Source organism: Agrilus planipennis, unplaced genomic scaffold, assembly GCF_000699045.2.
Source record: "Agrilus planipennis isolate EAB-ADULT unplaced genomic scaffold, Apla_2.0 scaffold143, whole genome shotgun sequence".
NCBI lineage: Eukaryota > Metazoa > Arthropoda > Insecta > Coleoptera > Buprestidae > Agrilus > Agrilus planipennis.
The window spans coordinates 623,366-636,713 of NW_020438887.1; the positions used below are offsets into that span (position 1 = coordinate 623,366).

At 34.7% G+C, this 13,348-nt stretch overlaps 1 protein-coding gene across 4 annotated transcripts in view; it reads right to left on the bottom strand.

Moving 5' to 3' along the window:
* The window catches only part of LOC108737422 (TBC1 domain family member 24), a 94,570-nt gene that overhangs the window by 37,871 nt on the left and 43,351 nt on the right, over nt 1-13,348 (bottom strand). For all 4 annotated transcript variants that reach the window (XM_025981701.1, XM_025981699.1, XM_025981697.1 and 1 more), the window contains exon 3: nt 6,564-6,688. In XM_025981701.1, coding sequence (XP_025837486.1) covers nt 6,564-6,688 — 125 coding nt within the window. The remainder of the gene's footprint in view (nt 1-6,563; nt 6,689-13,348) is intronic.

Consider the following 13,348-nt stretch of genomic DNA (forward strand, 5'->3'; position numbering starts at 1 on the left):
GAAAGAATAGGAGAACAGAGGACTCTATGGAAGTCAATAAAAAATAGGCGAGATAGGTTGGTAGGACACCTTCTCAGGCATGAAGGTCTAGTCAGAGACATATTAGAGGCAGAAACAGGAGTGAAGAAGGGTAGAGGTAGATTTAGATTAGATTACTGTTCGCACATAGTTAAGGATGTGGGATGTTCTAGTTTTATGGAAATGCAAAGATAAGCTCAGAATAGGAAGGAGTGGAGGTACGTGTCCAACCAGTCTTAGGACTGACGACCCTATGATGATGATGATGAAGTAAGAAGACCGAGGCTAAGAGTTACGCGTGGACAAGCTTTCCTAAACTTAAAGGGCTCCGCTAGATCCTTCCGGATCTCTGAAACTATGAATTCTGGTAGTTCATAACGTGTAGATCAAAGGTCTCAAAGGGCGCTAAGTCATACAATCTCATCTTTTTGAGAAGACCGAGGCCAAAAGTTATGCGTTAACAAGCTTTCCTAAACTTAAAGGATCCCGCTAGATCCTTCCGGATCTCTGAAACTATGGATTCTGGTAGTTTTTGACGTGTAGATCAAAGGTCGCAATGGGCGCTAAGTCATATAATTTTATCATTTTGAGAAGACCGGAGCTAAGAGTTATGCGTGAACAAACTTTCCTAAACTTAAAGTACCCTGCTAGATCCTTCCGGATCTCTAAAACTATGGATTCTGGCAGTTTTTGACGTGTAGATCAAAGATCTCAATGGGCGCTAAGTCATAAAATCCTCAAAGTTGCATTCTACTATAAGGACTTCCAGGTACAATTATAATTTTATCCTGTTCATCACGTGACCTGAACGAGAACGAACATTACTGATCCAAGAGCTTGCGTTTCGTTTTCACTGCACCTACTCTGTGTTTGTTAGAACAAAGATTGACATAGTGCACTTTCTTTCGACATGTTAAGACCCCCAACATTTATATTTGAGATCCTTACAATAACCCCTTTCGTTTGATATGTCATACGGTACAGTTTGCAAAACTTTTTTTTTTAATTTCCTATTGCCCCAAAATGACCCCTATGATCAAAATTAATTTATTTACGTGATGCGTCCGTGTTTGGGTCACAATAAAATGATATGTGTATTAAATTTCAAAGTATTCGGCCCATAATGCATGTGAAACAATTACTTGTGGTAAATCCTTGTCGAAATTATAGCGTCATTTCACTTATATGTTCGCGTACTATATATGTACATATAGTGTGTATGTTTAATCAACACATGAAAACATAGGCCCCCGCACACTACCAATATTATTGAGTGTGTGTGTCAATAAAAAGGGCGTTCAATATATCGAGAGCTTTTCAATAAAAAAAACTAATTTGGTTTAAAATTTATTGACGAGTCATCAATATTATTGACAACTGTCGACCGGACTGATATGCTGTGCAATATCTTATCAGTGTGGTGTGGTGATAATATAACTTACCACACTCGAAAGCAGTGGTATTAGTGAGAGAGTGGACCACAGGAGAGGACAGTGAATATAGGGAGCCCTGGGCTAGCTAACCCAACTTGGGGTCCTACATACGAGGGTGGATTGATAAGTTTCCGGCCTGACCAAGAAAAACAAGGTTTTTAAAAATTTTTTTTTTTTATTTCTCAACATAATCTCCTCCAAGGCTGATACATTTCTCATAGCGGTGTTCCAGTCTATTAATGCCATCTCTATAGACTGATTCGTCAAGCTCCTCAAAATAACCATTTACAGCTTCGATTACTTCTTCATTGTCCGCAAATCTCTTACCGCCAAGCCATTTTTTGAGATTAGGGAACAGAAAATAGTCACTCGGGGCTAGGTCTGGAGAGTAAGGAGGGTGCGGCATCAATTCAAACTTTAGATCGTTGATTTTAGCCGTCGCAACGATTGACGTGTGCGCTGGTGCGTTATCGTGATGAAACAAGATTTTTTTCTTCGCCAGATGAGGTCGTTTAATTTTCACCTCGTGGCTCAAACGTTGCAATAAGTCTGCGTAGTATTGACCAGTGATAGTATTACCCTTTGCAAGGTAATCAATGTATATAATACCTCTTGCATCCCAAAAAACAGTAGCCATAACCTTGTTCGCCGAAAAAATTGTTTTTGCCTTCTTTGGAGTTGGTTCCCCTGGTCCAATCCACTGTTTAGACTGTTCTTTGGTTTCAGGAGTGTAGTGGTGGACCCACGTTTCGTCAACGGTTACGAATCGACGCAAAAATTCGCTTGGATTACGCTTATACAATGACAAATTTGCGGTAGAAATGTTTTTTCGAATCAATTTTTGGTCGACTGTTAGCAAACGCGGCACCCATCTTGCACAGAGCTTTTCCATATGCAAATGTTGGTGCAAAATATGTTGCACACGTTCATATGACATCTTACAGGTCTCAGCTATCTCACGCACTTTCAATCTGCGGTCTCCCAGCACTATTTGATGAATTTTTTCGATCATATCTGGAGTTGTGACCTCAACGGGGCGTCCTGAGCGAGGCCCATCAGAGGTGCTCACACGACCCTTTTTAAACTCGGAAACCCACTGCTTAACGGTTGAATATGACGGGGAGGATGTCCCCAGTGTTGAGTCCATCTCTTTTTTAATTTCCTTCGGCGTTAACCCCTTCAAATAAAAGTATTTGATGACAGCACGATTTTCCTGCTTTTCCATTTTTACGAAAACCACAGAGGCGTCTTGTTCAGCGTGCTGTCAAACCTACACTAGCAAGGAGATCGGGCTGAAACTATAGCTACAAGCTATCCAAGGATGGTACTATAGAATGTCACCTCAAGGTAGGCCTAGTGGCGTCATCTCTTGGTTAGGCCGGAAACTTATCAATCCACCCTCGTATCATGCTAATTACTATTTTTTCAAAAAACTATATTTTCTTTAATGATAGGAAAAAAATATAGATCTGGTTCTGGTGGCCCAAAGGGTTCCTAAGATCATTAAATCCCAGTATTGCTTTAATAACAAAAAAAATTAATACATAATAGGAGAAGAAGATTAAATACAGTTAATTGGCTAATGCCAGGTGCGGACCTCAGTCAATTTAAACGTTAATTCTATTTGTGACTGAAAATACGTGCTGCAGTGTAATACAATATATATATATAAACAAATAATGTATTTTTTTCCGTTAAACGATGCATTACTAGAGTATTTTTAGAATATGTCGTGTACAATTTGTCATTTCTCAAGTTATTATTTGGGAAATTTTAACGTGTATGGTAAGGATAAAAATACTAAATATTTTTCTGATGGGTGAAATACAAGAAATGCCTATTTTTAAACGGAATGCTGCCAATGAGATGATTTATTAATAGAACGATGTAGGAGATTGGTTTACGATTGATTTTTGCTGAAATACATCGTAGCAGATAAGTATATGAAAACATTTTAATGAATTTTCCAAACGACTTTACGACGAATTTTGTATTAAATGACTCAGACAAACATATGTAAAGTCCTATGATTAAAAAAAGATTATACTTGTAATTGAAAAGAATGCATGATAGCTAGAGAGCAGATAGTATTCGAACATGACGTCATTATCAGGGACGTACTTAGGAAACATAAATTCAAACACATATGTGTCGCAACACCCGTTTGAAACTATGTACGGACTTTTTCAATGGGTTTGTTGAAGGGACACTCTCAAGACGATTCGGGTTTAACCCTCAAAGACCTTTTGAATTGAAACTTCTTTACGCACGGTAGGGTAAGTTCGTTTCATGAGAGTTGTTATGTAACGAAATCTTGCAACGCATTTCCCCCGCTGTCTGTCCCTATGTATGCTTAGATCTTTAAAACTACTCAACGGATTTTAATGCGGTTGTTTTTAATAGATAGAGTAATTCAAGAGGAAGGTTTATATGTATAATACATGCATAATATAGTAGAGAAACACTGATAATTTGAGAGGTTTGTAATGTGATGTAAATAAACACATTTTTTGCACTTACATTGCAAACGCTGGCTTAACCCTACGAGGTAGATCAAAATAATACACTACAGTATTGTACACCTTAAAAAGGTCTACAAAAAAGTCCGCGATGGTATATGTCTATCTCTTGGGGATAACCCACAATAACTATTTTTTAACCTTTACTTTTTACGAGAAATAATGGCTTATTTACGAAGCGATTTTAAGTAATACAGCATTAATCCTTATCCAGTTAAGTACTTTTAAATACACTGTGCATTTAATATAGATCAATATGGCCCTTTATTTTACTTAAATGAATATTTTCGAAGATATTACAGACTTAAAATGCAGGGACATAGCGGTTGCGGCGGTACCGGCCGGTTTGTATTGTCTAATGACAAAAAAGCTGCGATTGTTATATATAAAGATATTCTATAGTAAATTTACTATCAGCATTGCACCCGTGCGAAGCATAGTGTACAAATAATACCATTAAACCAATTCCTTAACCCCTATCCCGGTATGTTTGTGTGTTTGAAGAAATTTCACTTCAGTAGCTTGTTATATAATTACACGTTGTATTTTTTTTAATAGAACTGCTTCAGCGGGATTGGTGTTTGTTGTGTGAGGAAAACTGAAAACATTTTGGTTCGCGTTTCCTATTTCCTTTTACTATGTACTAAAAAACGGTACTTTTACTATCTAAACGTAAAATTCAATTTACCGGATGATGGATGTTACGGTAATTTTCCCCATCCGCCATTTACTGGACACCCAGCAGACACACGCACTCTAATATATAGATAAGAATTCATTTCACCCGTAAAAGCGTAAAATATCACATCAACTTTGATAATAATATTGAAAAACACAACAACAAGCAAACTAGGTGATGTGATGTGATGTTTTTCATAAAATCTTGTTCAAGCCAGATTTTGTTATCATGTAAGTACAAACGCCCAATTCTTTCTCGTATGTTTACAACTAAAGATACTAATTTAAAACGAGATGTTTTTCAAAGGCTTGAAAAATTATCAACAAATACAATAAATGAAAAAAAAAACATTAAATTAAATGCTCTTAATTATAATTTAATAACTTCTTCGCTAATACAATTTATTATAATTATGTAAACTAATAATTAGCTCTACAATCTAAAGATGCAACGGAGGGTAGTTTTGCTGGTACTGGGCACCTGAATACCCAACAGCAGAATCACTATAAAGCAACCGGTCAAGTGCAAATCGGACTTACGAACCGAGGGTTCTGTATAAACTTGTATTAGGTATGTTCGCCGACTCGGATGATTTTTTTCGCTTTTTCCGAATAAGTCTCCTAACAAAATTACTCCCCAAAATGTATATATATATTACCTTATTACAATGAAAAAAAGGGGGCGAGCGTATTATCAGTGTACTAGCGTAAGAAGTGAAACTTCTTTAGATTGTATATTATAGCAGTATTTTTTAAAAGAAATTTTATTTCGAGCGGACGAATGAGGTATATTGGTTTATTTTGTTAAAAACTTTTACGTTTGCAACTTACAAAACTGCAAAGACGAATTATAAAACAAACAAACAAACAAACACACATACATATGCAATACATATACAGTACATTTCTGACAATTTGTCGAAATGGCAATTTTCGGATTATCGATTATTACTAGTTGTAGAAGTTTACTTCTGAAGCCTATTAAAATGACTCCTTTTGGACATATCCACCAGGGATCACACGTGGGCGTGACGCTGTGACGTTACACTTTTTGGTTACATACCTGAGTGAATACGTCATTAATTATAAATGAACTCAAGAAATATTAATAGTTTCAANATAGGGTTAACGTTCAAAGCTCATACGAATTTTGTTGTCTACAGGAAAATACTTTTTTAGTAATTTATTTGAATAGTTTATACTTTCACAAACATTTTTGGAGGTCCAGTTGATCTCCCTCTATAGAATTTAATTTTCGAATCCTTAATATGTAATTAAAAATGTACGGTTTGGTTATATTTATTATTATTATTACTGTTTCTTTTCTTTTTTTCTCTTTAGTTGAATTATTACTCGGCACTGCCGAGCACCTGACATCATTGATCGGATCCGGGTACCCATTTCATGTCTAGTCCACGCATTATTTAGGTTTATTACCAGCTCTTATCCGCATGGATTTTGGATATAAACTTTAGTTAATTTTAGATCGAGAGGGTAAAGTTGTACTGTGTACCTATTCATGACTTTTGATTCCGCTAACTCAAGTAAACGCCAAATTTTGATTAAAAAAAAACATACAGATTAGAATCACGTAACAAAACTTATTTGTAGAAGTAATCTTCAAATACGTAGGTAGGTACTTTGAAACTACGATTAAAATTAAAATTAAAGAACATACGTCATTCACAGAAGTTTGATATTTTTTGAATAATAGCTCGTTCTAGTATACCTAATACATTTGAGATTTTTAAATTTATGTGTTTGTAATTTTTGCAAAATCCGCTTTTAGTGCGGCCCTATGTAACAGTCAGAATATGTTGTCAAAATATGATTCAAATCAACCCAATTGAGATATGTCAGTAAAAGCTTGCATTTTAAAATATCTACGAGTTAGTATATTTCACGAAAAACTTACCACATGTTTCCTTGCAATCTGTAAGACAGTCTTCCACGTGACGTCATGCAACAGTTTTGTTTGCGTGATGAACATTTTTTCTTTTGCCGACACCAGGCTGGTCATGCAATGATACGCGTCCTCCTCTAAAACAAAATTCTCAATTAAAAAAGTCCTGTCATTTATTAACTTAATGTCATCAGATAAAAATAAAAATGTGTGAAAGTACGTAAAAGGTACGTTTCACCGGTATGTTAATCATCTACATCTGTACACCTACATATAATACGTGTATAAAAACAATTGAAACACAATTTCCGTTTATGCGGGCTTCTCTTCGCAACGAAGGCATTTGCAATTTTCATTAAGAGGAAACACGGACGCAAAACGTTAGCAGGTTTTAAACGTACAGCGAGCGTTGATGTTTTCAAAATGAAAACATATATGTACTCTCATAAATTCCCAAAATACACCCATTGGGCGAAATGGAATAAACGAGGAGCGAACACTATCTTTATGGTGTGATTTGAAACCTAGAACCATAAGTTATTTTTATGAGGCATATATATGATCGCTAACTTTTGAGTATAACCGGGGTATTCTCACCCAGTTCTCCACATTAACATCTACAGAAAATTTTAGGAATCTGTACATTTAATATTAAGGTGCGTATACATTTCGGCACGATCACGTTCGAACAAAGTCTGCCGAGGTAACAAACGTGACAGTCATCCAGCTATGTTCCCCATTTTATTTGATTTCATAATCATGACGACGATTGTTCATGATTGAATGCCGTCCACATTAATCCCACATTAATTTGTAGTACCGACTCAACACGGATGGATTTCGAACAACCTTCGGACAGACCTCGAACGTGTTCGTCGTTCGTGCTCGGACGTATGAACGCACCTTTATAAACACACATAAATTTCTGTCAGTTCTTTTTGTTTTGATGTTGTTTATTTTGTTCTACATTACAAACATTTAATATTCGGTACCAGTTTAAATGTTCCACCCTATATATATAAGAAGGTATATGTACGTTGTGTTGACTCCTTTTATTCACTTTATGCCGCGTTGAACAGACGCGCTAACGATAAGTGATAAAAGTGTTTCTATTTCTAAATTTATCGATCTTTTAATTATACAAACCTACATTCGCATAGCAGCATTTGTAATTATTTATATGGAACGAAATGGATATCTAACGAGAACCGCTCGAGAAGGAGATACAACTTTTAATTCGTCCGACTAAGAATTAATAAATTTGCAAAAGGCACGAATACAATTATCTTTTTTTTTATTATTAAAAGAAAAATAGTCGTTAATTTTTGTGAAGAGGTCATCACTATTAGCTTCAGAAGTAGTCGGGAAATAAATATGAATGTCAAAAATTAACTTATTTCTTATAAACTTTTCTTTAACATTGCGGATATTTTACTTGTTTTACTTACATAAATTTTACGCATCCTGTATGTTAAGTTCATATTTAAGTTTACCTCGTGAGGTCATAGGTACCGTTACATTTATGTACACACGTATAACAAATAACAAATACTCTATAAATAAATATGATCAGTACATGTTAAGTGTCTGGGGTTTACGGTTTACTTAAATGTTGCTATTATACTGTACAGTGTACACAATGCATACGTGCGGGTTTTTATTATGGTTTTGCGCTTTTAATTTATCGGAAGTTCAGAGATCTGTTTTATGCGAGAAAACGGCAAGTAAAATAAACAGAATTCATCGATATTCTCTACTTTTGTAAGCGCAAATTTCCTTTTAAGAATAGGAGTCAATGTATCAAAAGAGCTTTGAACAGTGGCGGCTGCTACACTAGAGCCGGGCAAACTTTAACTTCGCAGGATCCGCTACATGAGGTTAGTTTGAGTCACTCCATACCCTTCTATAAGTACGAGAGAGTAAGCAGAAATAAATAATTTTGTTTTGTCTTTTTCTTCTCCCTTCCACTCCCATATCAAGCCCCTTCATCCCGTAGACGAGCGAAGCCACTCTCGCAACTTAAATAATAAATACCTACGAAAATTTTCGTTACTACGTTCGCAAAACTATTGGGTTTGGCTATGGAAGAGGGGACTCATCTACGAAATGGAAGGGATAAGAAAAGGAAAGAATCATCTCACTCGCACTCGCAGGATCAATGAGGAGCTACTTGGTTAACCTTGAGGATCACTCGGGATGCAAAAGATCCGAGTTTGCCCGGCTCTGTGCTACACGACGTCATATCAAAACGCACATTAGAAAAGGCAAACATATTTTTACCACATACCCCTAGCGAAACGTGCGACATTTCTCTCTGATTCAAGGACGAAAGTGCAAAAGTACCAACTTCAGCTTACGGAAAAATCGTACTTTTAGGGCAGGGGTATGGATGTCGTTAGACGTCCGGTATGAACGAAATTTCTTAAGCTATTTGACAAATATTGATTATTTTTGTACTACTACTCATAAATTTCGAAACGGAACTGTTGGATTCGAAGGAGAGAGATGTCCACTAACACGTTCAATTTTTGCCAGTATTAGCAGGCAGGTCTGGGATATTTCCCCTAGAGCTAGCTTAGAAAAAAGGAATTTTAATTTAATTTTTGGGTCAACTTAGGCAGAATGTAACACAATTAATAATTATTATAGTTCCCATCATAAGTTTTGTTAAAAGCTCAAAACTAAGTTTTCAATACTTGTGAATAATTATAGAAAAAAAGGTTTTCCTTTTCCGCCATAAGAATTTCTGCAGAAATTCAAGAAAATTTCGGTAAAAAAACTGGAGTACAAAAAAAATTCATCCGATAACGCTGATTTTTGCTGAGTAGCTCCCTGGTACGTCGTATAATATGAACTTTGGAAAAAAAGTACGGCAGCTCGCCCTTACTGGCAATTCTTGGCCTTCGCCTTTGGCTCTGGTGGCAATTCACACCCGGGGAGGAACGCTGCACTTTTTTCCTTGGTGCGTAATATATTATTCATTTTAATATACTACCGATATCAAGTTAACCTGACAAAGTGATATTTCACATTTTTAAAAGCCTCGAGCTGATCAGCGAAAAACGATCGGAAATCAGTCAACGTGGCAGTCACTCTCAGAAATGAAATATTGTAGAAAAATACTGACAAATTAGAGACAAATTATGGTCCTCACAGTATGTTATAGGGCAGGGCTGTCCAACTAGCGGCCAAATTATTTTTACGGCCCGCGAGTACATTTCACTATGAATAAATTTATGTTACTAAAGTAATATTATTGAGATTGTTGCTAAACAATTACGGCCACAATGTCATCATTAAAAAATTACGAATATTTTAGAGTTTTATCTTTAGTATAAATAAAATATTTTTTTGCTGTTCTATAGAGATTACGAAAGGGTATGCAAACTATTTTCATCACATTTCAGGCAAATTAACATAAACTGACTACATTTATGAATTTTCTTGGCCCCCGAAATGTTTGAAGAAAATATGGCCCGCGGACAGCGCTGTTATAGGGCATTTTAGAAATTAAAAGTACAAATTCGTCATACTTGGTTTAGTAATACACAAGTTTCCGTAACTCTCTACTCGTTTTCTTTAAATAATAAAGCATTAATCTGAAACGTTTTGTTTTTGTTCCTTTGAGTTATTATGTTTTTGCAAACATACAAGAAGTCCAATACGCAGAATTTGAACTACATATTATGTAGAAAATGTACAATTCCAATTAATATTAACGTGTGTTGATTTTTGTTATTACCACTATAATCTTAACAATTGGAAAACATGAAACTTATGGTGTGGTGTACAATAAACATACACAATTTAATTATAACAAGTAAAATCATAATATGTACATACTCAGAAGGCATGACTGTTGTTTGTATAAAAAATCTCGAAAACCTATTTTTACTAAGCCTCATTTGAGTGAAACCAGAAGTATTTAGGGCAACTGATGTAGGAAAAACAAAAAAATCAAAGGGAGTACTTTTAAACTTATCTAAATAAACACTTAAATTCCGCAAGAAGTTTAGGCTTAGAGTACTCGCCAATTTGTAGTTGCAGCAATGATTGGTCTGAATTGTTGTGGAAATGTACTCACATGGTTACATGCGAAACTGACGTGCTACTACTTACAACTAATACAGTAGAATTCGTTTATTATGACTCCGTCTATATTGACCAACCGCTTAATATGAACTAATTGCAGCGTTAAGTTTGGTTTTCATATTAAATTCTCTATAGGAAAGTTTGGATATAACGACTCCGTTTAAAATGACATATCGTTTATTATGAGTGATTCTCAAGCAATCATATCCGGCTGTAGTGACCCTAATGATTAATAATAACATTTTCGCTCATTTTTCTGACCCTTCTTATGCATATTCATATCACAATTCATCAATAAATACACACAATTTGTAGTTTTTTATCTATTAAACTAAATATCTAACCAAAACAGAAAGTTGTTTATTTTCTAACATTATGCTTTGTATGACGCTCGCTTAGTATGATGTGTTTGTTAATTCCCTTCGATGTCATTATAAGCGGATTCTACTGTACTTGTTTCTATCTTGAATGGAATAACATAATTCAGTTGTACCTCATCCAGAAAATTTTTGGAATATATGTTTCTGTTTAAGGACTTATTATCGCATTTTTAGAAAATTATGGATATCTAGGTTTATTTCCTTGATTAAATGTATATTGTGACTGAACTAGCAACAGTTTGGACTTATGTAGTATTTAGTTACATAATTCGTTATGTTTTTGAAAATAATCGCACCGATCTATTATAGTTACGGATTAATGTACGATTAATTGGCGTATCTAAAGACATCTATATCGCGATTTTGCAATTATTTGTGTCTTGTTGTACTTTCGCTACGGTCAATTGTCTTTGTATTAACGTTGCGTTTAGTTGAGATCGATTTGAACACTAATTTCTCCTGTAGGAATGCATGTATACACATACATACTTAGATACAAGTAACAAAACTTTACACTAGAGACTGCCATAATAATATTAGTGAAACTTTTCCGGTAGCAATTCAGGTTTGCTTACTATAAAACTAAAATTGCGGAGTTGTTACGTATAAAAATTATAGTAGCATACGTCTAATATGTACAATAAATAAAATGCAAAAAGTATGCCACTGTTACGAACAGGATAGTGTTTTGCTTGGTTGTTGTTGTATGCTAAAATAGTAATTCGTTTTTCTCGTTTGTTTAACGAACCGTGGACGTTTGTAAAGAGAAATTTTGCAAAGAAATACTGAAAGGAGGTCGGTCGTCAGCAGTTTTGCCATGCAGATGCATTAGTTGTAGATATTTTTCGGATTTTTTTACAAAAAGGAAAAAGATGCAACAGTTACAACGTAGAAATCGGACAATGGGACAACGGAAAGAAGTGACTTGTTGTACAGAATGAGTTATAGTTTCTCTTAATCATTAACGAAATAATCTAAAATTAACTAATATCGGAGAGACAGAACTCTCTTTCCGGAACAATATCCCTATGGTATCTTTTTTATTTAATATATTTATGTAGGAGATAATAACTGCACAATATGCACCGTTTAGTACGACATCTTCCTGATGTTCAACGATCCTATCTTCCGGGTGTTGTACTGGCAATCTGGTTGTAATAACCGTCATTACTCAATGATAATCAAAGGCCAACGGTTCGTATACGCTTAATTACAGATATAATGGACAATTTGTGTAACTGAAAATTAAAATAGCGACTGTACAAGTCAATTTTGCCTAGGCGACGAGGGCGACTGCTACAGCAGTTTGATTGCCATCTGGAACAATCCGCCAACGAGAATAAAAGTGGAAATTCTGATGGGCATTACTATTATCAGTAATCATTTGTTTTGATAGTTGTTTTCCAACTACAAAGATTGTCCTTTACTACATGTTTTCGTTTAGTTTATCAGGATGCGTCTTTTTATAATTATTAAATTAGTCAAACGCTTTCGCTAAAGTTTGAAATGAAGTTCGAACTGTTCAAGTTCTTCTAATGCAACCCATTGTTAAGCGTTTATACGAAATAACAAAACATGTGTGAAAAACGAATATCTTCTAGTTCATGTGGAACAAATACAATAGCACTTGTATCTTTTTCCCATTGTTTTGCTCCAAGGTTAAGGTGGATTTTGTGAATCTTTTTTTTATTATCATCTAATTAGAAACAAATTTAGTTTTGAAAACACCAAGCTACAAATATGCGTGTGTGTCTGGATGTACTATATTCGAAGGTTACAGTTAATTGCACTTTTTTCTTTCAAATAAGATTGACTGACGCTATTGGTGTTGAAATTAAGGTCACATTCTTATATAGACCAAGCGTTTAAGCGAAAATGAGACTCAGGTGTATGTTTTTTTTTTGTTAATGCGATGTACCTTGCCTAATTCTATCTCAAGAACACGATTTTGTATTTTATCTAACCAATAAGATTAAAAGCTCTCTCTTTTTTATTATATTCAAAACTATTTAGAGCTTTAGAATCCCACAGTTACATTAAAAAGAAAGTGAAGTTATAATAACAGACAAAAAGTTCGTAGCCCATAGCTATTATAATATTATAATCGCTTAATTATAAATTCATATTTTTCTAATTAACACTTTTACTTTATCTTATTGTTTACTATGTTTTAAATGAATAGTAAAAGTGTGATATGCATATATACAGCGGACAATGCAATTTTTGTTCACATTTATTATTGTGTTCACAGGAACGACTTTAAATACACTTATTGTGTGCATATTTTCGCTTTAGTCTTTAGGCACTAATATTAATTATTTTGTC